The sequence below is a fragment of the Pithys albifrons genome, chromosome 22 (assembly GCF_047495875.1).
Source record: "Pithys albifrons albifrons isolate INPA30051 chromosome 22, PitAlb_v1, whole genome shotgun sequence".
NCBI classification, from domain to species: domain Eukaryota; kingdom Metazoa; phylum Chordata; class Aves; order Passeriformes; family Thamnophilidae; genus Pithys; species Pithys albifrons.
The window spans coordinates 3,759,701-3,783,813 of record NC_092479.1 but is presented as its reverse complement, the minus strand read 5'-3'; the positions used below and the strand labels follow the sequence as shown (position 1 = coordinate 3,783,813).

Here is a 24,113-nt window from a genome sequence, read left to right as displayed (position 1 = left end):
TTCACGTGAGGGTTGTGAGAACACAGAGATTAAAAAAGGGCAAAGGAATAAACTGCTCTTCAAGGGCTCTTGAGGAACACTCAGAACTCCCTCCTTGTGGAGCCACCTGAGGAGTTTTATTACCTTGGCAAAGGTAAATACATTTAAGTGCAGGGTCAGGGTTGTAAGAACACAGGTATTAACAAAGGAAAAAAAGAAATAAACTGCTCTTCAAGGGCTCTGCTGGCACTTGAGGAACACCCAACACACCGACCAGAATGGACACCCTGTTGGAGCTGCTTTAATCACCTCCACTACAATGGGCAGATTAATGAAGTTTCCCAGTTAATTATGGTGAGCAACCTTACAGAATTCCCATTAAACCACAGCTCTGCCACTCAGAGGGAAGGGAATGGACCAAGAGGACAGCTGGGATAGAGAACTCAAGATGAGCCCCTTTGGAATATCTGCACAAAGGCAGGACAGGCTGAACTCACAGTCCATAGTTGGGTTTGTTGTCTCTGCTGCACAAATTCCCAAGAACTTCATTGTTCAGGGCTTGGATTTGCAGCAGGGGAGGAACAACCAGAGAGGGCAACCCTGGGGTGTTCATGGAGGGAAGGGATGGGCAGCAGGAGAGCTCCAGGGCAAGCTCAGTTTTCATGGAATCCTGGAATGGTTTGGGTTGGAGGGACCTCAAAGCCCATCCAGTTACTGGGACAAGTGAAGTGTGAATGATGATGGACAGATAAACTGGGATGGTGGAACATCACCAGGTCCCAGACTGGGTTGGGATGGAGGGACCTCAAAGCTCATCCATCCCACCCATTCCATGGGCAGGGACACCTCCCACTGGAATCACAGGATCCCAGACTGGGTTGGGTTGGTGGTACCTCAAAGCCCACCCAGTTCCATTCCATTCCATGGGCAGGGACACCTCCCACTGGAATCACAGGATCCCAGACTGGGTTGGGTTGGGAAGAGCTCAAAGCCCATCCAGTTACTTAGACAAGTAAAGTGTGAATGATGATGGACAGATAAACTGGGATGGTGGAACATCACCAGGTCCCAGACTGGGATGGGCTGGTGGCACCTTAAAGATCATCCCATTCCACCCCAGGGACACCTCCCACTGGAATCACAGGATCCCAGACTGGTTTGAGTTGGGAAGACCTCAAAGCCCATCCATTCTACCCATTCCATGGGCAGAGACACCTCCCAGTGGAATCACAGGATCCCAGACTGGGTTGGGTTGGTGGTACCTCAAAGCCCACCCAGTTCCATTCCATTCCATGGGCAGGGACACCTCCCACTGTCCCAGGTTGCTCCAGCCTGGCCTTGGACACTCCCAGGGATCCAGGGGCAGCCACAGCTGCTCTGCCCAACCTGTGCCAGGGTCACACACCAGGAATTCCTTCCCAAAATCCCACCCTTCCCAATATCCCCATTCCCCTTGTCCTGGCACTCCAAGCCCTTCAGGACAGTCTCTCTCCATCTCTTTTGGTGGCTCCTTCAGATCCTTCAAGGCCACAAGGAGGTCACCCCAACTGCTTCTCCAGGCTGCACAATCCCAGCTCTCCCAACAAAGCTCAGGGAGAAGGACCAGCAGTGGCCAAGGCAGGGACCTCCTCCAGCTGCCCCAAAATTCCAGAAGAACTGAGCTGAGTCATGGACACAAACCCCCCTAAAATCCAGAGGGCCTGGGGTTGCATCCCACTGGGAATGTTACAGGAGATCCCAGAATTCCTGTTTATTGAAGGCTGGAGAAAGGAGAAGCAACGTGAGGGCTCCCACCAACCACCCCCTGCATTAATTAACAGGGAAATAATAAGACAGAAATTCCACCCAGTCACCAACACTGAGCAGGGAAAAGTTCTGTACAAATGGGAGAAGGAGCTGAAGCCCAAAAGGGGAAAAAAAATGAGTTTATTGGTGGGTCAGACCCAGCAGAGACCTGTCCTTGGGCCAGTTCCACCCCAAGGGGACACAGGACACCATTGCAGGGTCACCCTGTCCCTTATTAGTGGCAAAACATTTTCCAGGGAGTTCAGGAATTCTGGATTCCATTTTTCCCTTTCCCTTTTTTTAAACAAAAGAATCAAAGAGGGAGAAAAATTTAAAAAATAAAAAGTGTGGATGACAAACAGCCAAAGGTGAAGTGACTCTGGAATGGTCATTTAGGGGGGGAAAATGGAACAGAAGAGTTGGAAAAAGAATCCAGGCTGCCCTTCCCCATCTGCTCAGCTCCTTATGGAAAATTCTGGGGGAAAAACAAAGGTTTGGTTTCTGTCTGCAAGAGGGGGGTTTTCTTGGAGCACTTTCAATGACAGCAGCTGTTTGAAATATTAACTATTAATCTCAAAGCATTCCCATAATTATTCAATATTAATGCACCCCTGTCAATTTATAAATTATGTAAATTTACACCAATACTTAAGTTTTCTTTTTAACCAGATTTGTCCTGTCAGGGTTTGGCTTTCTGTGACTGATAAATTTAAATTCTCTGCATCAGGCAGAGCTGCATTTTAAAAAAAAAGGCAGAATTTTATTTTATTTTCTCCCCTGTTTTACCCACAAACAGAAACACCTTTCCCATTGGAATCCAATTTGGGATAAATCCTGAGCCAGGATCCCTTTGATCTGCAATTCCAGGCTGAGTCAGGGCAGGAACAAACCCTTTATTTAAGGGCAGGGGGATCCAGCCCTTCTGTTCATCATCACTCCCTTAATGAGCCACTGCAAATTAACAACTTTTCCTGCCCACATGAAGAGCAGGGAGTGAATTCCTCTGGTTTTTACTCCAGGATTTCTGAGCTGGTTTGTTTTTTTTGGGACACACAACCCCCCAAAGCTCTCACAGAAAATAAAACTGAGTTTCTGCAGCCCAAACTCAGATGATCAGAGCCTGAGCTCAGGTTTCCCAAAAGTTCAGGATTGGGAAATCTGCCCTGGTTTGTCCCCAACACCAAGAGATTTGGGGAGTTACACTGAATTTAACATCAAACCTTGATTTGTGCTGAAATTCAGTGGAAATTCAGAAGAAACCACTGAAAGGAGCCTCAGATTGAAGGGGAAACTCAGAGACCCAACCCCATCCCTGAGCCCACCCAGCTCAATTCCTGCCCCAGAACAAGGAATGTTGGGGCTTCCTGGGCAGGAAAAGCCAAAAAAAGGGCCAAGGGCAGGTGAGGAATGAGCTGATTTGGGACCAGCAACACCCAAAGCCACGGGGGAGGAGACCCGAATTAATGAGGTTTACAGGACCCAAATTACACCCAAACAGCATCCAAACAACACCCAAACAACACCCAAACAGCACCCAAAGTACACCCAAACAGCACCCAAATTACACCCAAACAGCACCCAAATTACACCCAAACAGCATCCAAATTACACCCAAACAACAACCAAACAGCACCCAAACAGCACCCAAATTACACCCAAACAGCATCCAAACAACACCCAAACAACACCCAAACAGCACCCAAATTACACCCAAATTACACCCAAACAGCACCCAAACAGCACCCAAACAACACCCAAACAACAACCAAACAGCACCCAAATTACACCCAAACAGCACCCAAATTACACCCAAACAGCACCCAAACAGCACCCAAATTACACCCAAACAACACCCAAACAGCATCCAAATTACACCCAAACAACACCCAAATTACACCCAAACAGCACCCAAACAACAACCAAACAGCACCCAAATTACACCCAAACAACACCCAAATTACACCCAAACAACACCCAAACAGCACAAAACCAGCAAAAAAACAACACCCAAACAACCAAGCAGCACCCAAAAACCACTCAACAACCAAACACCCAAACAACACCCAAACAGCACCCAAATTACACCCAAACAGCACCCTAAAACCACCCAAACACCACCCAGCACAAAACCAGCACAAAAACAAGGCTAGTTTGGATCCAGGCCAGGATCCCATTGGCCTTCTTGGCCACCTGGGCACACTGTTGGCTCCTGTTGAGCTTCCTGTCCCTCAGTCCCCCCAGGTCCCTTTCCCCCAGTCCCTCTCCACCCACTCTGTGCCCACCTGTGGCACTGCAGGGGGTTGGGGTGGCCAAAGGGCAGGACCTGCACTTGGCCTTGCTGAACTTCATCCCATTGGAATCAGCCCATCCCTCAAGTCTGTCCAGATTCTTCTCCAGATCCCTCCAGCCAATCCAGGTCCTTCTCCAGATCTCTCCAGCCTGTCCAGATCCCTCCAGCCTGTCCAGGTCCTTCTCCAGATCCCTCCAGCCTGTCCAGATCCCTCCAGCCAATCCAGATCCTTCTCCAGATCTCTCCAGCCTGTCCAGGTCCTTCTCCAGATCCTTCCAGCCCATCCAGGTCCTTCTCCAGATCCCTCCAGTCTGTCCATGTCCTTCTCCAGATCCCTCCAGCCTGTCCAGATGCTTCTCCAGATCTCTCCAGCCTGTCCAGATCCCACTCCAGATCCCTCCAGCCCATCCAGGCCCTTCTCCAGGTCCCTCCAGCCCATCCAGATCCCACTCCAGATCCCTCCAGCCCATCCAGGCCCTTCTCCAGGTCCCTCCAGCCCATCCAGATCCCTCTCCAGGTCCCTCCAGCCCATCCAGACCCCTCTCCAGGTCCCTCCAGCCCATCCAGGTCCCTCTCCAGGTCCCCCTCCAAGTCCCTCCAGCCCATCCAGATCCTTCTCCAGATCCCTCCAGCCCATCCAGATCCTTCTCCAGACCCCTCCAGCCAATTCAGGTCCTTCTCCAGATCCCTCCAGCCCGTCCAGGTCCTTCTCCAGATCCATTCAGCCCATCCAGACCCCTCCAGCCCATCCAGGTCCTTCTCCAGACCCCTCCAGCCCATCCAGGTCCTTCTCCAGATCCTTCCAGCCCATCCAGGTCCTTCTCCAGACCCCTCCAGCCTGTCCAGATCCCACTCCAGATCCCTCCAGCCTGTCCAGGTCCTTCTCCAGGTCTCTCCAGCCTGTCCAGATCCCTCTGCAGGTCCCTCCTGCCCTCCAGCAGCTCGACACTCCCTCCCAACTTGGTGTCATCAGCAAATTTGCTTATCACAAATTCCTCCCCTTCAGAAGGAATAAATTGCCATTTACCACCTTTTATTATTATTATTTTTGCTGCTCATTTGTCACTTCAGGTTTCTTGGAACGAGGGAGGTTTTCCCAGGAAGAGTCAGGAGGCTCCAGAAGAGTTTCCCTCACACTGAACAACGTACAGACAATTTTCTTTTCAGCTTTTCAACCTAAAAAAACTTCTATAAACTTCAAGAAATTTCTTCCTTTCTCATACAAAGCAAAAAATAGAAGGAAAATTCAAGTGTTGTGGTTCTCTGGCAGCAGAGGAAGTTTCTCTTTGAAGAACTGCACAAATCCTGCCCCAGTTTCTCTGCAACTCAAACCACAGCACGAGGGGGGGGGGGGGGGGATTTTTTCTCTATGAATTCATTATTTTAATTAGAATTCAGAGCAAAGATGAAGTTCAGGATAACCCTCAGAGCTAAGACAGTTATTCCAAACCAGTCCTGACAACCCCAGCTGGTCACTCCCATCACAAACCAGTTTAAAAGGCACACAGAAAGTGCCTAAATATTTAAATATTCAAAGTAGAGCCCCCAAGAAAACAGAATCAAAGGGAAAAAAAATCCTCCTCTCCTTCCAAAACTTCTCCTCCATTCCTACAACTCCGAAGTCCCTTTTTCCATGGAAAAAAAAAAATGAAAAAAGCTGAGATTTGTTGGAGAACTCCTGTGGCTTTGCAGCATTTTAGAAGGAAAAATGATATTATTTAAGGCAACGTTATTTTTGTAGGGCTTCATTTGCAGAGTTCCAGCAGAGCCACTTCCCAACCAGCAATTCCAGCTCCAGTTTGGTCTTCCAGGTTTTCTCACATCAATTTTATCCCTTCTCCAGAGTGAAAACCAACTCAGCACAAGGGAAAAAAAATGGGATTTTCCAGCCCAAGTTTCAGGTTTTGTATTTTATATCAACTGCACAAGGGAAGGGGGAGCCAAAAATCCCCCAGAGCAGCTTCGGGAAGTGGGAAAAAACTGTAAAAATTTCAGTGAAAAGCCACAAGGAAAGGGGATTATCCCAATAAAACATGGAAAGAAAAGCAGAAAGGGCAGCACTGAGGGGAGCTCTGAGAGGGGCCACCCCTGCCACCAAAGGGGCAGTGCCACCCCTGGCACCAAAGGGGCAGTGCCACCCCTGGCACTGATGGGGCAGTGCCACCCCTGCCACCAAAGGGGCAGTGCCACCCCTGGCACTGATTGGGCAGTGCCACCCCTGGCACTGATGGGGCAGTGCCATCCCTAGCACCAAAGGGGCAGTGACATCCCTAGCACCAAAGGGGCAGTGCCACCCCTGTCACAAAGGGGCAGTGCCACCCCTGGCACCGATGGGGCAGTGCCACCCCTGGCACTGATGGGGCAGTGCCACCCCTGGCACCAAAGGGGCAGTGCCATCCCTGGCACTGATTGGGCAGTGCCAGCCCTGCCACCAAAGGGGCAGTGCCACCCCTGGCACCAAAGGGGCAGTGACATCCTGACACCAAAGGGGCAGTTCCACCCCTGCCACCAAAGGGGCAGTGCCACCCCTGTCACAAAGGGGCAGTGCCACCCCTGGCACAAAGGGGCAGTGCCATCCCTGTCACAAAGGGGCAGTGCCACCCCTGGCACCGATGGGGCAGTGCCACCCCTGTCACAAAGGGGCAGTGCCACCCTGGCACTGATTGGCAGTGCCACCCCTGCCACCAAAGGGGCAGTGCCATCCCTAGCACCAAAGGGGCAGTGCCATCTCTGTCACCAGTGGGGCAGTGCCATCTCTGTCACCAGTAGGGCAGTGCCATCCCTGGCACTGATTGGGCAGTGCCATCCCTGCCACCAAAGGGGCAGTGCCATCCCTGACACCAAAGGGGCAGTGCCACCCCTGGTACCAACCCCAACCTTTGGCCTTTCCGGCTGCTCCAAATTTAAGATAATCCCTTTTCCAAGTGGACTTTATGGACCTGCCCAAGGAAATCCCATCCTGAGGTAAAACCTTCCAGCTCAGCTCTCAGAACTCAACCCCGTGCTGGGAAACACAACCAAGACGTGGCACCCCCAAGATCTGCGGCAATTAAGAATTAATTGGGAAAGCAGAACACACAAACGTGCCCAAGAGCTGGGAGGGAACAGCTCTGCCTTCTGCAGCTCAGAGGGGAAACACCAACCCAGGGAAGGACAAGGATTTCACCAAGTCAGCAGCTGGGTGGGCACACACAGTGGCATCAACACTGGCACACACAGGGAGTGCTGGAGCTTCCAGGGAGTGCTGGAGCTTCCAGGGAAGAGCTGGAGCTTCCACGGATGTGCCTGGAGCTCCCAGGGAGGTGCTGGAGCTCCCAGGGAAGAGCTGGAGCTTCCTCGGATGTGCCTGGAGCTCCCGGGGAGGTGCTGGAGCATCCAGGAAAGTGTTGGAGCTTCCAAAGAGGTGCTGGAGCTTCCAGGGAGGTGCCCGGAGCTCCCAGGGACATGCTTAGACCTTTCAGGGATGTGCCTGGAGCTTCCAGGAAGATGCTGGAGCTTTCAGAGAGATTCTGGAGCTTCCAGGAAGGTGCTGGAGCTTCCAAAGAGGTGCCTGGAGCTTCCAGGAAGGAGCTGGAGCTTCCAGGGAGTTCCTGGAGCTTCCAGGGAGGTGCTGGAGCTTCCAGGGAAGAGCTGGAGCTTCCACGGATGTGCCTGGAGCTCCCAGGGAGGTGCTGGAGCTCCCAGGGAGGTGCTGGAGCTTCCAGAGATGTGTCTGGAGCTTCCAAAGAGGTGCCTGGAGCTTCCATGGAGGAGCTGGAGCTTCCAGGGAGGCGCTGGAGCTTCCAGAGATGTTTCTCAAGCTTCCAGAGATGTGTCTGGAGCATCCAGGGAGGAGCTGGAGCTTCCAGGGAGATGCTGGAGCTTCCAGGAAGATGCTGGAGCTTCCAAAGAGGTGCCTGGAGCTTCCATGGAAGAGCTGGAGCTTCCAGGGAGATGCTTAGACCTTCCAGGGAGGTGCCTGAACCTTCCAGGGATGTGCCTGGAGCTCCCAGGGAGATGCTGGAGCTTCCAAAGAGGTGCTGGAGCTTCCAGGGAGGAGCTGGAGCTTCCAGAGATGTGGTTGGAGCTTCCAAAGAGATGCTGGAGCTCCCAGGGAGATGCTTAGACCTTCCAGGGAGATGCTGGAACTTCCAGGGATCTGTCTGGAGCTTCCAGGGAGGAGCTGGAGCTTCCAGAGATGTGGCTGGAGCTTCCAGGAGGTGCTGGAGCTTTCAAAGAGGTGCTGGAGCTCCCAGGGAAGTGCCTGGAGCTTTACTGAGTTGATTTGACAGCAAAAGTGCAGTTTTACAGAAAGGGAATTTGACCTTTCCTTGCTAAAAGGGTAATAATAGATAAGAAGCTACAAAAGATCTGATGGATGAACAATAAAATGATCTGATTTGAAATGAAATCTCTGCTCAAAAGCTCTTCTAAATAGCAGCAGTTTGGGGAAAAAAAAACAAGAAAATTAATTAAACTTCATTTTCCCTACAAAGCTCCTCCAGTTGCTCATTCCCTCAACTAAAGTCATGACCCTCAGTGGAAAATCAAGATCATTACTAAAAAAAATTTAAAAAAACAGATTAAGACAACATGTTAAGTAGAAAAAAAATCAAATTTATACATAATTTCAGTAAAACAACATCACCAGGGGGGGAAAGAAAAAGCAGTTTGGGCCTGAATTATCTGTTGGGCTCCTCAGGGGGAATATTTTGCTTCAGATACAAACAAAAGCCTGGGAAAAAAATATGATTTATGTGCACTCTGCCATTTTCTAGACCTCAGAACTCCAGTTTCTCCTGTCAGGATGTCCAAGAAAAATCATTTGGGGAATGGAACAAGGAGTTGAGTGGATTTTCCCTGAATGAAGCCCCAAAATGGCCCAGGCAGAATTTTCCTGCAAAGAACATCTTGGATGGTTTTCCAGCATTATTTTAGGGCAGGAAAGGGATTTTTCCTTTGAAAGAAAAGAACCAAAAGGGGTTATTGCCCCTCTGAATTCCAGCACTGAATGTTGCAGTTCCCAAAGTGTGACATCAACCAGTTTGTCTTCACCAACCTCAGGCACATCCCAGGGAGCTCCTGAAATTCAGGATTTCCTGGAGCACCTTCCTGGTGGTTTCCTGGGGGCCAAATATTCCAAACCAGAACCATTTACCAGCCCTGACCTCCTTCATCAGGTGGTTACCCTGGAAAGGGGGAAAAGAGGGGGGGGAAAGAAGGGGGGGAAAGAAAGGGGGGAAAAGAAAGGGGGGAAAGAAAGGGGGGAAAGAAAGGGGGGAAAATAAAAGGGGGAAAAGAAGGGGGGGGAAAGAAAGGGGGGAAAGAAAGGGGAGAAAGAAAGGGGGAAAAGAAAGGGGGGAAAGAAAGGGGGGACAAGAAAGGGGGGGAAAAGAAAGGGGGGGAAAGAAAGGGGGGAAAAGAAAGGGGGGAAAAGAAAGGGGGGAAAAGAAAGGGGGGAAAGAAAGGGGGGAAAAAGAAAGGGGGGGGAAGAAAGAGGGGGGAAGAAAGGGGGGGGGAAGAAAGGGGGGAAAAGAAAGGGGGGGAAGAAAGGGAGGGAAAGAAAGGGGGGAAAAGAAAGGGGGGAAAAGAAAAGGAAGGAAAAGAAAGGGGGGGAAAGAAAGGGGGGGAAAGAAAGAGGGGGGAAGAAAGAGGGGAAAAGAAAAGAAAGGAAAAGAAAGGGGGGACAAGAAAGGGGGGACAAGAAAGGGGGGGAAAAGGGGGAAAAAGAAAGGGGGAAAAAGAAAGGGGGGAAAGAAAGGGGGGAAAGAAAGGGGGGAAGAAAAGGGGGGGGAAGAAAAGGGGGGGGAAGAAAAGGGGGGGGAAGAAAAGGGGGGGGAAGAAAAGGGGGGGAAGAAAAGGGGGGAAAAGAAAGGGGGGACAAGAAAGGGGGGAAAAAGAAAGGGGGGAAAAATAAAGGGGGAAAAATAAAGGGGGGAAAGAAAGGGGGGCAAAGAAAGGGGGGGAAAGAAAGGGGGGGAAAGAAAGGGGGGGAAAGAAAGGGGGAAAAGCCTCGAGTGGTTGAGGAAATAAATGGAATTCTCATGATCTGCTGGAGCACCCCTGGCCATGGGACTGGGGGCTCCTTGGCCTGGGGGATCCAAAAAGGCTGCAGGTTCTGCTGGTTCCCAACTGGACCCAGAAATGGGTATTTTCTGAGTTATTTTCTGTGCTGGGAACTTGTGCCAAACCCACCCAGGGCTCTGCAAGCCCCAACAGCCCCACCAGGAGATGGGCACAAGGCTCCTCTTCCACCTGGAGCTCCATTCCCTGAATAAACCCTGAGCATCAAAGGGATGCCAAGGGAGATAAAGGGAACCCCAAGGTGTGTGTTTCCACCCAGGCAGAGACACAGAGACGTGCCAGGGCAGAGAGCCCTGCCCAGACAAACAAACAAACAAACACCCCGTGCCCATCTCGGCGGGGCTGAGACAAACACTGCAACATCCCTGAGCTCCTGGGAATCCCAGGGAATTGGGGAATCCACTCTGAGAGCCAGGAGGGAATTGGAACAGCACAAGATTGTCCCCTGAGTGTGCCCAAAGTGCCCCCCAAAAGAGTGGGGTGCCCACGGGGGGCTGGAGGTGACAGAGCAGAACAATCATTGCAGTCTCACAGTGATGAACCCCCAGAACACACACAGGGCAGGGGGAACCCCAGGAATGTGTAACCTGGGATGTGAGCAGGACCTCTTATTTTCAGGAGGAAAACCTGTTTCAAGAGCAGGAGGGTGGCAAGAATAAGATTTGAGGCTCCCCTTGCCTGAGTTTACCTAGTTTGTGCAATCCCTGAGTGTGCAGGGACACAGATTGGGGTGAAAATCTGCTTTAAACCACAGAGTAAAAGCAGAATAATCAACTGTGTATCACAGAATAATCAACTCTATATCACAGAATAATAAACTCTATATCACAGAATAATAAACTCTATATCACAGAATAATAAACTCTGTATCTCAGAAAGGCTGAACCCGAAGGCCCACAAGTCTCCTCCTGGCCAAGAAGCAGAAAGAAATCCCAGAGAAGAATTAAAATCACATTAAAAGGCAGAGGCACCTCCAACTTCTGGTGGCACAACCCACACGGATCTGCTGCACGAGCCACCAGCCAGCAGGACTTCCTGTGCCAACCACAGCCCCACCTCCCTGGTACCAACCAGAGAAACAAAACCAGCCCTGAGCCACCAGGGCACCCACAGCTCCAGCTGAGAACCAGCTCCTTTTCATGCCCATCAGCAGCTCCAAGCAAGAATCAGAATCACAGAATGGATTGGGTTGGAAAAGCCCTCCCAGATCATCAAGTCCAACCCTTAGTCCAACTCCAGTCCCTTTACCAGATCATGGCACTCAGTGCCACGGCCAAGCTCAGCTCAAAAACCTCCAGGGATGGGGAATCCACCCCCTCTCTGGGCAGCCCATTCCAATCCCTGAGCACTCTCTCTGCAAAGAATTTCCTCCTGATCTCCAACTTCAATTTCCCCTGGCAGAGCTTGAGCCCATCGTGCCCCCTTGTCCTATTGCTGAGTGCCTGGGAGAAGAGACCAACCCCCACCTGGCCAGAACTTCCCTTCAGGCAGTTCCAGACAGTGCTGAGGTCACCTCTGAGCCTCCTCTTCTCCAGGCTGAACACCCCCAGCTCCCTCAGCCTCTCCCCACAGCACTTGTGCTCCAGTCCCTTCTCCAGCCTCGTTGCTCTTCTCACTTGGGTTGGAAGAGACCTCTGAGATCATCAAGTCCAATCCTTGATCCAACCCCACTGTGATCACCAGCCCAGGGCACTCTGTGCCCTGGGCTGGTGATCCCAGTGGGGTTGGATCAAGACATGGTGGATTCTCCATCCCTGGAGGTGTTTCAGAGGACACTCAGAGCCACATCCAGTCCCTTCTCCAGCCCCTCAATCTCTTTCCTGACCTGAGGGGCCCAGAACTGAACACAACACTCAAGGTGTGGCCTCCCCAAGGCAGAGTCCAGAGGAAGGGTCACTGCCCTGGACCTGCTGGCCACGCTAGTTTGGATCCAGGCCAGGATCCCATTGGCCTTCTTGACCACCTGGGCACACCTGGGCACACCTGGGCACACCTGGGCACACTGTTGGCCCATGTTGAGCTTCCTGTCAATGAGTCCCCCCAGGTCCCAGCAGATGCACTGGGAGGAGACAGAACTTCCCAGCCCCCCCAGTATCACCTGGGCACCCAAACCAGGCTGGGCACTGGGTGTGACTGGGCTGTGCCAGCAGGGAGGGGGTGACAAAAGCCGCTGTGACCCGAGGTGTGCAGGGAGGGAGAGCTCTGCAGTGTGGACAGCAGAGCCCCAGCCAGGCTGCCCAGGCCATGGAGCTGCTCCCGGGGAAATATCCACGGATTTGGGGTGTTGTGCAGGAGAAAACACGCCTGGCACGGCTGGCACAGGAGGGAAGGCACCTCAATCTGCCCCAGCTCAGCCCCAAAGGGCAGCAGCTCCTCAGACAATGCAGGAATCTCCCTGCACAAACCCAACTAGCCTTTTTTTTTCCCCTCTCCGGCCTCCATCTCTGCCACGGAATCCATCAATCCAAGGGAATATCATCCAGCCCCGGGCAGGGGGAGAGGAGCATCCCAACCCCGGGGCTGCCCCCGGCCCAGGAGGCACCTCCGGGGCTTCCAAAGCCTTTTGTTTGGGCTAATTCCGAGGCACATCCTGGGAGTGCAAAACCTCCCCTGCAGTATTTGCAACCCAAATATTGCAGCACTGAGCTAATTTCGGGGAGTTGGCACAAAAAAAAATCGACTACTGGAGTAATCAGACCAGAAAATGACGGCGAGCTAAATTTAGGAGTCCACTATGCAACACAACGGTAACAACAGATTATTTCCCTTCTCCAGAATTGTTTTCTTTTTTTTTTTTTTTTTAAGTTAAGCTGGCAATGCTCCTTTTAAAATCAAAGCTGTCCATCCCCCCTCCAGGGATGGATCCTACAGTTTTTTGGGTGCCAAGATAAGGTTCAACCCCAACCAAATCTCTCCATCCCCCCTCCACGGGTAGATCTTACAATTTTTAGGTGCCAAGATGAGGCTCAATCCCAACCAACACTCTCCATCCCCAGGGATGGCTCCTGCAGTTTTGAGTGCCAAGATGAGGTTCAACCCCAACCAAATCTCTCCATCCCCCCTCCAGGGATGGATCCCACAATTTTTAGGTGCCAAGATGAGGCGCAACCCCAACCAAGGCTCTTCATCCCCTGTCCAGGGATAGATCTTACAGCTTTTTGGGTGCCAAGATGAGGTTCAACCCCAACCAACACTCCCCATCCCCCCAGGGATGGATCCTACAGTTTTCTGTGTGCCAGGATGAGGCTCAATCCCAATCAATGCTCTCCATTCCCCCAGGGATAGATCTTACAGCTTTTGAGGTGCCAAGATGAGGCTCAACCCCAACCAACACTCTCCATCCCCAGGGATTGATCCCACTGTTTTCTGGGGGCCAGGATGAGGCTCAGCCCCCACCGAGGACGAGCCTCTCAGTCCTCCCGAGGGGAGGGAGCCCTGGCGAGGGGGCAGCGCTGTCCCCACGTCCCCAGGCGTGTCCCCAAGGGTCTCCCCGCAGGCTCCCAAGGCCAGGCTGCCCCGTTTCCCCGCAGTGCAGGCGCCGACATCATCCTCCCGCATCCCCCCCGCATCACTCACTTCCTCTTGTACTCGTCGCGCTCCCGCTTGACTTTGGCCAGCACGTTGTAGAGGGCGCGGATCTCGGGGGTGATGGTGTCGATCTGCACGCCCACCCCGTCCGGGTGGATCCAGGACACGCCGGGGCCCTGCACGGTCTCCAAGGCTCCCCCTCCGGTGCGGCGGACCTGCGTGTAGCTCCAGATGGTGCCGGGCAGGCGGCCGAGGTGCGGCGGCGAGGGCAGCGCGCCGTGCCCGGGGCCGGGCGGCGGCAGCAGCGGGGGGGTCCCGCCGTCCGTCTGCACCGCCTGGTCGCGGGAGAAGGTCTTGTAGCGCAGCCTCCGGTCGCGCTCGCTCTGCTGAGCCGCCAGCTGCTTCTCCAGCAGCCGGTTGCGCCGCTCCAGCTCGTGCACCTTGGCCAGGAAGCAGCGGAACCGCACGTTGAGCCCCTTGAGCAGGTGGATGTTGGAGCCCAGGTCGTTCCGCAGCGCCGCCGTGACCGGGGGGCCCCCTCCGGCCGCTGCGGGGCCGCCGCCGGGGCCCAGCGCGCAGGACGAGGAGGAGGCGGCGGCGGCGGCGGCGGCGGGGGAGAAGGCGCGGGCCATCTCGCCGAAGAGCAGCGAGTTCATGGCGGAGGGAGGTGGAGGCGATGGAGGAGGTGATGGAGGAGGCGGCGGAGCGGGGATGGAGGGGTGGCGGTGGCGCTGGCGGTGCCTCCTGTCGCTGCTGCCGCCGCCGCTGCCCGAGCTCTGAGCGCGGACCGGGGCGGCTCCGGCTCCGCCCGCAACCGGCGCCGCTCATTTGCATAGCCACGCCCCGTACTCCCATAACCACGCCCTCTATTTCCTTATTTACTCCTTTATTTGCATAACCACGCCTCTTACCTCTCAAACCGCGCCCTCTGTTTCCATATTAGTCACGTTATTTGCATAACCACGCCCCTTTCTGCCATACATGCCTGGTGTGTTTGCATAGCCCCGCCCCTCCCCGGTCACGCCCCCCGCGCTGCCGCAGCGCCGCCGCGGGTCCCTCCACGTGTCCCCAGTGCGGGCACATTTAGGGGAGGGGGGGGCGGTGGTTTTTGGGGTCTAATCGGGTCCGACGCGCCCCACAACCCTCGGTGTGCCCCTGCAGGGGTTGCCAAATGGGCCGGAAATGGGATAAAGGCCCCTGGCCTTCCGTCCCTGCTTTTGGCTCTCCGGGAAAGCGCCTGAGTATTAATCCCCTGCTAATCCCATATGGAGACAGGCTGGGAAAGTTGGGGCTGTTCAGGCTGGGGATGGGAAGGTTGTGTGGAGACCTCCCAACAACCTTGCAGGGGCTGAAGGGGCTTCCAGGGAAGCTGGAGGAGGCTTCTTTGTCAGGAACTGGAGTGACAGGAAAAGGAGGAATGGGTACAAATAGAAAGAGGGGGAAATTTAGGTTCGATATTAGGAAGGAATTCCTGGCTGGGAGGGCGGGCAGGCCCTGGCACAGGTGCCCAGAGAAGCTGTGGCTGCCCCATCGCTGGAGTGTACAAGGCCAGGTTGGACAGGGCTTGGAGCAAACTGGGCTGGTGGGAGGTGTCCCTGCCCATGGCAGGGGGTGGAATGAATGATCTTTAATATCCCTTCCAACACTCTTAACATTCTATGATTAGGTCAGATCAGATTAAATTATAAGGGGTGAATTTTGTTATCCCAAAGCAGAGCCCTCCCTAAGTGCTAAATAATGCTGATATTATAATAATTAACTTATTAAATAAGTGTTTTCCAACTGCTGCTCTTGGCCCTCTGGGCCACTGGGCAATCAAAGGATATTGTTTAATGGAATGATGTGATTGCTCCGTTGTGTTGCCACGCATGGAATGATGCAAGTGAGGAGCATGGAAAGCTCTCACTGACCCCTCTGAAAGGCTGCAGCAAGAATAATTTATTCAAATCACTCTGGAAACAAACATACGGGCTCTGCCAGGCAGTGTTTATGTTTAACTCCCCAGGCAGCAGCACCCACCTGCTGAAACCCCACCAGCACCCCCAGCCACGCTCAGCACCGAAACCAAAGGAGCTTCAAAGGGCTCTGTTAATGTGTTACAAAACTAAATGTGCTGGGTGGAGGTGCTTTATTAAAAGGGTGACTCAAAGAAACACCTCAAAGATTATCTCTGCCTGAGCACAAACCGCTTCAGCCTCAGTTTGTGGCGACTGGAACGTGAGTTGAGCGGTGAGGAGAAGACTCTGCTGGGAGGGCAGGGCTGTGGTGCTGCTGGTGGGTGTCAGCAGAGCATCAAACAGGGCCAGACTTCAATGAAAACCTTTCATTTTAAATGAAAAGCCTTTGCAGGTCGCTGGGAAGTGTTTCCATGGCTATTGCACCACCCTGCAGATCCACAGCAATACTTGGGAAAAGCAAGAATTGACTAAAACTGCCAATAGTGGGGGTGTTTTCAGGGGCAGCAGCAGAGCCAGGGCAGGTTTTACTGATATGGGGAATTTCAAGGCCAGGTTGGATGGGGCTTGGAGCAACCTGGGCCAGTGGAAGGTTCCACCCATGGCAGGGGTGGAATGAGAAGGGCTTTAAAGTCCCTTCCAACCTAAACCATCCTGGGATTTTATGGATTTCCCTGGTTTGGGGCACCTGGCAGACAGTGCTGGAAGGATCTGTGTGATTTCAGTCAACAGGTGGGAAAATCCTGTTGATCAACCAGAGGTTTTATATTTTCCCCTTAAGGAAGTAGGGAAACATCAGAGGGAATGATAAAGCAGCTGATTAATGTTTCTGTTCCTGCCTGGTGAGGTGATGCTTCCCATGAGCTCCCTCGTTGGCCATCACCAGGTGGTGAGGATGGACCCACCAGCACCACATCCACAGGTCATTAAATCAATGAGTCTTTTCCTGATGGGATTTGGCTCATCCTTGGGATGCCCACGGTCACCACCAGCATCTCCTGCTCCACCACCGGGCTACAGTTCCATCCCAGCCCCTGAAAGTGAATCATCCTGAATTAATCACAGCAATTAATTAAGCTTAGGCTGGGAGAAATGGAATTCCCTGTTCCAAGAGGGCTCGTGCCACCCTGGATGTGACCTGTTGGCACCGACCCTGTGCCAGGCAGCCACTGCCCAGGGGATGCCCTGTGGCAGTTGGGGACATTCCTGCAGGGATTCCTCCAATTCCTGCTGTGGGAAGCCCAGCAGTGCCTGCCAAAGGCAGATATAAATAATGAAGCACCGATTAGTCCTTTCCTATTTGGACAGGGAGGAAAAGGGATGGGAAATGGGGCTATTTCTGAAGGCAGGAACTCTCTGGCAATTAAATAAGTGACCACCCCAGCAGTGCTGATATAATAATAACACACTGGATTTATTTTTGCTCACAGTTGCTTCACCCAAACATGGGCTGGAGTGGGGATTGAGGAATCTGGACCCTTGGATTTGATTTTCCATTCATTTTACCTTCACTTTGGCAAATCCTTCACTCCTAAACCTCAGCAACCATTTCAGGGCTGGTCTCTACATCAGTTTAGGGGGTTTGGATGTTCATTTTCCTGGGTTTGGTTATATCCATTGAGGCTCTGAAAGTCTGACAGTCATGGAAAATTCCTGTTTCCTTGGTAAACTAACCATTTTCCAGCCAAACCAAGCCAAGCTCAGCAGCATCCCCAGAGTGCTGAGTGGCAGTGAGGGGATGATGCTCCCTGGGCTGATGTGAATCACCAGGGAGTTAAATGGTGTGTGTTTGAATAAACCTCCCCACAAAACACGCAAAAATCCTTTGGTTTAACTCCATAAAGCTCCCCAGACCTCGAGAATGCCCCTCAATGATCTCATGGACAATCAGCTCTGAGTTCCCCACATCACACTGGAGCAGCATCTCCCCATCCCTCCCTCCCCCCTTGGGCTGCACCAGCTGCCCCAGCTGGTCCCTCTCGGACCTCAGAGATGGAAAAAGGAGATTTTTCCATCCCGGGTTCAGCAGGAACAAGAAGCTTCTTCTTCCTGAGGCTGCCCCTTCACACAACCAGCAGCCTCCAGTGGTGAAACTGGGATTGGTGTCGCTGCCCTGGGGCTCTCCCCTCGCCCCTCACAGCCTGAATAAGAGTCTTGGAGCAATCCAGGCTGCGGAAAGAAGCGGAATTTTGGGCAGTTCCTCGCCGAAGTGGCTGTTTTTTCACGCAGCCCCGTGTGATGGCATCGGTGGGGGGATGGCAGTGGCAGCTCTGTCACATCCCAGCCCAACTTTGGCCAGCCAAGCACTTCCCACTCCACCAGCCCCTTTTTCCCGCACACACTCCCCTTGTTCCACCTTTTCCTTGCGGAACGGGAGCAGAGCCCGTGCCCGGCACAGGCACGTGGGCACAGGGGCAGCAATTCTGACTCCCCGGGTGACTCAGAGCCCGGCTCGGAGCACAAAGGCTGTGCCCATCCCCGGCTCTCACTCGCCGGGGAAAGGGCCGGCTTAGTCACCGGGGTGGGTGTTCCCAGCCTTTGGATCATGCCGGGAATCGCGTGGGTCACCGTGTCACTGCTGTCAGTGACATGGGAGGGGTGAGTTCCATCAGGGCTACAAACCCCCCAGGGTTTCCTCCCTGCAGGTTCCTTATTGCCTCCAAAGGAGGTTTCTCCTCCTGAAATGGTCCTTTGCCCCCCCCCGGTGTATTTTCTGTCAGCTCCTGACCAAGAGCAGCTGCAGCTTCAATCTTAAATCCAGCACCTTCTCCCACCGCAGGTTTATCCCTTTGCTGCACCCACAGACCCATCATTTGGCCACACCGGGGGAGTTTGTGGCCATTTGGGGTTTAGGGGCACCACAAATTGAGCTCAGACATAGAGGGAGGTGTTGCTCGTGCGCGGCCAAGGAGCTCCACGTGCTCCCGGCGGAGAATTTGGGATGCAGGGAATGCTCTCAGGGCTGGTTGACTTCAGCACATCCCTCTCACCTGTGCTGGGGCTGATCCTCCCCATGGAGAGGTGTAAATATTTTGGAAACCAAAGCACCTGCCCCAGGTGCGAGCCCCAAAAGGTGGGTGAGACCCGAGGAGGCAGCGGAGCAGCAGGAGATGAAGGTGCCGCGGAGCATCCCCGGACACGCCGCGGCAGTTTCCTCGCAGACTGTGGCAACTCGTTGCTTCCTTAGTAACCAAACATTTGCATCTGTGTTGGGCACAAACGCCCTCGCTGAGCCGCGCAGGTCGCTGCAGGAGCGCTTGGGAGGCAGGGACCGCTCTGGCGGCTCATGCAGGATAATTGCAGGATGCGGCACTGCCGAGCTGGGCATGCCCAAGTGCGGTGGCAGCCTCGGGTTGTTCAGGTATCAGGTGGCCCCCGACCTGATTAATTCAAATGCAGAATAACAAATTTATAGAATGGATTATTTCTTTCTTGTTCTTCCTCCAGATTTGTTGGGCTGAGCAGCATCCAAAGCTCAGAGCACTGAGGAGGGTTAAGTGGAATTGGGGTTTATTTTTAGCTCCCTACCCAAATCTCTCTTCCAGAGGCCATCAGATAATGGTTTGTTTGCTTGCAGCGTGGGGGTTTCAGCCTGACAGGTTTTGTATGACACAGGATGAAGAAAAGCCTCCTGGTGGGAGCTGGTGATGAGGTTGGGGTGGGCACCCCTTAGGTTTCCTCCTCCCCTCCTTCCCCACCAGGCCTGGACAGCGGGATGTGCCCTGTGGAGGGGACAGCGGAATGTGCCCTGTGGAGGGGACAGTGGGATGTGCCCTGTGGAGGGGACAGTGCAGTGGGATGTGCCCTGTGGAGGGGACAGTGGGATGTGCCCTGTGGAGGGGACAGTGCAGTGGGATGTGCCCTGTGGAGGGGACAGTGGGGTGTGCCCTGTGGAGGGGACAGTGGGATGTGCCCTCTGGAGGGGACAGTGGGATGTGCCCTCTGGAGGGGACAGCGGGGTGTGCCCTGTGGAGGGGACAGCGGGATGTGCCCTGTGGAGGGGACAGTGCAGTGGGATGTGCCCTCTGGAGGGGACAGTGGGGTGTGCCCTGTGGAGGGGACAGCGGGATGTGCCCTGTGGAGGGGACAGCGGGATGTGCCCTGTGGAGGGGACAGTGGCGTGTGCCCTGTGGAGGGGACAGCGGGATGTGCCCTGTGGAGGGGACAGCGGGATGTGCCCTGTGGAGGGGACAGCGGGATGTGCCCTGTGGAGGGGACAGTGGCGTGTGCCCTGTGGAGGGGACAGTGCAGTGGGATGTGCCCTGTGGAGGGGACAGTGGGATGTGCCCTGTGGAGGGGACAGCAGCAAGATGTGCCCTGTGGAGGGGACAGTGCAGTGGGATGTGCCCTGTGGAGGGGACAGCGGGATGTGCCCTGTGGAGGGGACAGCGGGGTGTGCCCTGTGGAGGGGACAGTGCAGTGGGATGTGCCCTGTGGAGGGGACAGCGGGGTGTGCCCTGTGGAGGGGACAGCGGGATGTGCCCTGTGGAGGGGACAGTGCAGTGGGATGTGCCCTGTGGAGGGGACAGTGCAGTGGGATGTGCCCTGTGGAGGGGACAGCGGGGTGTGCCCTGTGGAGGGGACAGCGGGATGTGCCCTGTGGAGGGGACAGCGGGATGTGCCCTGTGGAGGGGACAGCGGGGTGTGCCCTGTGGAGGGGACAGCAGCAGGATGTGCCCTGTGGAGGGGACAGCGGGGTGTGCCCTGTGGAGGGGACAGTGGGATGTGCCCTCTGGAGGGGACAGCACACCCTGGGGCACTCAGGGTCCCCCTCCTGAAGGGTTTCCCTGGGGGATGGAGGATGCTGGAGGTGGCTGCAAGAAAACTGAGTGTCAGCAAAGTGAGTTGAGCAGCCGAGGCCGTGGGAGTTGGGGTTTCCCAATGCCCTGGGTGATCCTCAGGGAGAGGTGCCAGGGTGGAGCCAGGGCCCAGATTCCAGTGGTTCCCAGCCCATGATGGAGCCTTGGGCTGGTGAACACCTTCCTGAGCTCCAAACTGCTGAGAGCAGCAAAACAGGGACAGAGGGAAGAGAAAAGGGAATGACCTGGCACTGGGGAGATGTGCCCTTAGTGTCTGATGTCGTCATTTGGGAATTAGCTTGTTGCCATCAAATGTTGGGAATAATTAAAGGATGCTGCTGGGTTTCCAACGTGCTCATTTTTGCTCATTAAATAAGATTAAAAAAAAGCGGCCTGGGAGAAGCTGCAGGGATTAAACACCCCGAGAAGGGCCTGTGGGGAGCCCCAAACTGGGATAGTTGGGTGGTGTGGGCAACACCAGCACCAGAGATAACCAGAGACAACATCCCAAACACCCATCAGGGCTGAAAACGAGATGTAATCAGTCCCTGGGAGCTGCTTTAGGCTGTCACTGCTGCCCAGGGCTGTCATTTGTGTCCAACCCCAGAGGATTTCAGCCTCCCCAGGAGCATCCCAAGCCCTTTCCCATCCCAATCTCCCCATCTGGGGCTGAGGGTGGCACCTCCTGACCCCAGGGCATGTGCTGAGGGTGACTGAGGTCCTGTTGGCACAGCCCTTGGGAAAGAGCAAGCGGGATAATTATGGATAACAGTAATTATTGGGTTATTATCATTATGGCAAAGATCTCACATCTCAGTGACTGGAGCCCAACAGCCCTCAGAGCAGTGGCTATCCCTGCCTGCCCTGCCTGCCACCTCCCTCCCCACATTTAAACATCTCCTTTACTCCTTGTCCAGCTCCTGCCACATCCCCATGGCAGGGGAAGATGTTGGACCCCAGATTCCTGCCAAGAGCAGCCAAAACTGAACATGATGTTCTCAATATTCCTATTATTTTTTTAAAAGCTCAACCTCTCTTTATATATCAAACCTGAACAGCTCAATTTTCCCAATTTCTGCTTCACATTTGCCCTTTTCTGTGTCTCACACCTTCCCCACTGGAGAGGGGCTGTAAGGGGAGTATTTTCCTGCTTCCCCAGTGGCAAAAACCCCCCAATCCATTCCCCTCTGGAGCAGGTCAGGCTGAGGTGCTGCAGCTCCAAGAGCAGAGGTGGGTTCTGTGCACCAGCCCCATTTCTGCTGCAGCTCCAGGGCCGTGTGTGGGACACTGAGGGTTCTCTGCAGGGTTGCACCAGCTCTGGTTGGGGCTCTCCCACAGCTCAGGCCGTGATTCACCCCCAAGTGATTTGTATTTCACAAGGGAAGGGGCCAGGCTGAGTCAGCCCCAGGAGGGTCAGGGTGGTGGCATCTTCCCAGAAGGAAAGCCCTGCTTTTTGGAGGGGGAAATCCATCCTGAGGGGCCTGGTGCTCCCAGGGGGGTGTAGGAAGGGGCTCTGCAGCACCTGGCTGTGGGAATGGAGGAGCAGGGAATGTGTGTGACTCCTCCTGGATCTGTGGCAATGGTGGGATGAAGGGGAAAATCAGGAGAGAGGTTGGAATTCCCACTCCAGGATGATGCTGCTCCAACAAAGGCTTAATAAGCTCTGTGAAAACACATCAAATCCTTCCAGAGGGAGCAGCCAGAGCTCTCTACACACCCTGAAAGGTTCCCATTTGGGATGGGGATGCTGCTTTTTGGGAAGGGAATGCCTGGGAACCCCCAACCTGCCTGGGGTTAAAACACAGCAAAAAGGCTTCCTCTCAACGTGTCATCTGCACCATTTCAAAATAATTTTAACCAAAAAGCATCTCTTCCTACCAGCCATCAGGAAGGGGAGAGGGATCCCTGCTGATCTTCAGGGTTTGGATAAAACACATGGAGCTGGTTCCTCCCCGAGCTCAGCTGTTGGTGTGAATGGGTGGGATCAATCCTGGCAAAAAAAAAATCTACAAATAGGGGTTTAATCATTAATATTTTTCCCTCTTGGAAACAAGGGAGTGACTATTCCTGGAGGATCAGGTGGCTGCAGTTGCCTTTTCCCAGCAACTTCATGTACTGGGGGGAATATCCCTGGAGTGATTCTGTGCTTAATTCCCCCAAGCCCCTTTTCCAGCAGTCCTTGCAAGTTGTATCCCTGTATCCCTGATTCCTCAGGAGCTGCATGGTGTGGTTTCCCTTTATCCCTGATTCCTCAGGAGCTGCATGGTGTGGTTTTCCCATATCCCTGATTCCTCAGGAGCTGCATGGTGTGGTTTCCCTCTCTATCCCTGATTCCTCAGGAGCTGCATGGTGTGGTTTCCCTCTATCCCTGATTCCTCAGGAGCTGCATGGTGTGGTTTTCCCATATCCCTGATTCCTCAGGAGCTGCATGGTGTGGTTTCCCTCTCTATCCCTGATTCCTCAGGAGCTGCATGGTGTGGTTTCCCTCTCTATCCCTGATTCCTCAGGAGCTGCATGGTGTGGTTTCCCTCTATCCCTGATTCCTCAAGAGCTGCATGGTGTGGTTTCCCTCTCTATCCCTGATTCCTCAGGAGCTGCATGGTGTGGTTTCCCTCTCTATCCCTGATTCCTCAGGAGCTGCATGGTGTGGTTTTCCCATGTCCCTGATTCCTCAGGAGCTGCATGGTGTGGTTTCCCTGTATCCCTGATTCCTCAGGAGCTGCATGGTGTGGTTTTCCCATATCCCTGATTCCTCAGGAGCTGCATGGTGTGGTTTCCCTTTATCCCTGATTCCTCAGGAGCTGCATGGTGTGGTTTTCCCATATCCCTGATTCCTCAGGAGTTGCATGGTGTGGCTTTCCCATATCCCTGATTCCTCAGGAGCTGCATGGTGTGGTTTTCCCATATCCCTGATTCCTCAGGAGCTGCATGGTGTGGTTTCCCTCTCTATCCCTGATTCCTCAGGAGCTGCATGGTGTGGTTTCCCTCTCTATCCCTGATTCCTCAGGAGCTGCATGGTGTGGTTTTCCCATATCCCTGATTCCTCAGGAGCTGCATGGTGTGGTTTTCCCATATCCCTGATTCCTCAGGAGCTGCATGGTGTGGTTTCCCTGTATCCCTGATTCCTCAGGAGCTGCATGGTGTGGTTTTCCCATATCCCTGATTCCTCAGGAGCTGCATGGTGTGGCTTTCCCTGTGTATCCTTGATCCTCACACGTGAGGTGTGAATCATCCCTGCTTGGGGGTGAACGTGGTCCAGCAACGTGCAGAGAACAAGTCAAGGCCAATCTTGATTTTCTGATCTGAGGTGGCTCCCAAATAAGCCACGTGGATCATGGGAGGTCTCCTGGGTCCTGGGATGTGCTGGGCAAGCTGCTCCTTGGGCTGGCAAAGGGGCTGGAATTTAATAGTGACATTTAATTAAATAATTAAATTGTTCTTGTGGATTAATTTGGGAACCTGACTCGGTGCTTTCCATACTCGTTTCTGTTCCTCACCTGCTTGGAGAACACCAAGTTCTCCACCCAGTCCTTGAGCTCCATGGGGTACACATGGATAAGGAGTAAGGGCTGGGAGCAGGGCTGGCTGAGGGAGGAAATTCTGCAGGATTTTTGCTTTCCTGCCAGAGCAGACACTCTTTGGGTGCTGAGGGCTCTGCCAGAGGGTCATTCCTGCTGTGGAATCAGAACGGGCAGGGCTGGCAGAGCCCGGGGG

General features: G+C 53.8%; 1 protein-coding gene across 1 annotated transcript in view; it reads right to left on the bottom strand.

Moving 5' to 3' along the window:
* Positions 1–14,416, bottom strand: part of IFFO2 (intermediate filament family orphan 2) — a 43,080-nt gene extending 28,664 nt beyond the window's left edge. Inside the window, exon 1 of the mRNA XM_071576009.1 lies at positions 13,694–14,416. Within this exon, the coding sequence (XP_071432110.1) occupies positions 13,694–14,301 (608 nt within the window). The 5' untranslated portion in view covers positions 14,302–14,416. The remainder of the gene's footprint in view (positions 1–13,693) is intronic.
* Positions 14,417–24,113: the final 9,697 nt, after the last annotated feature.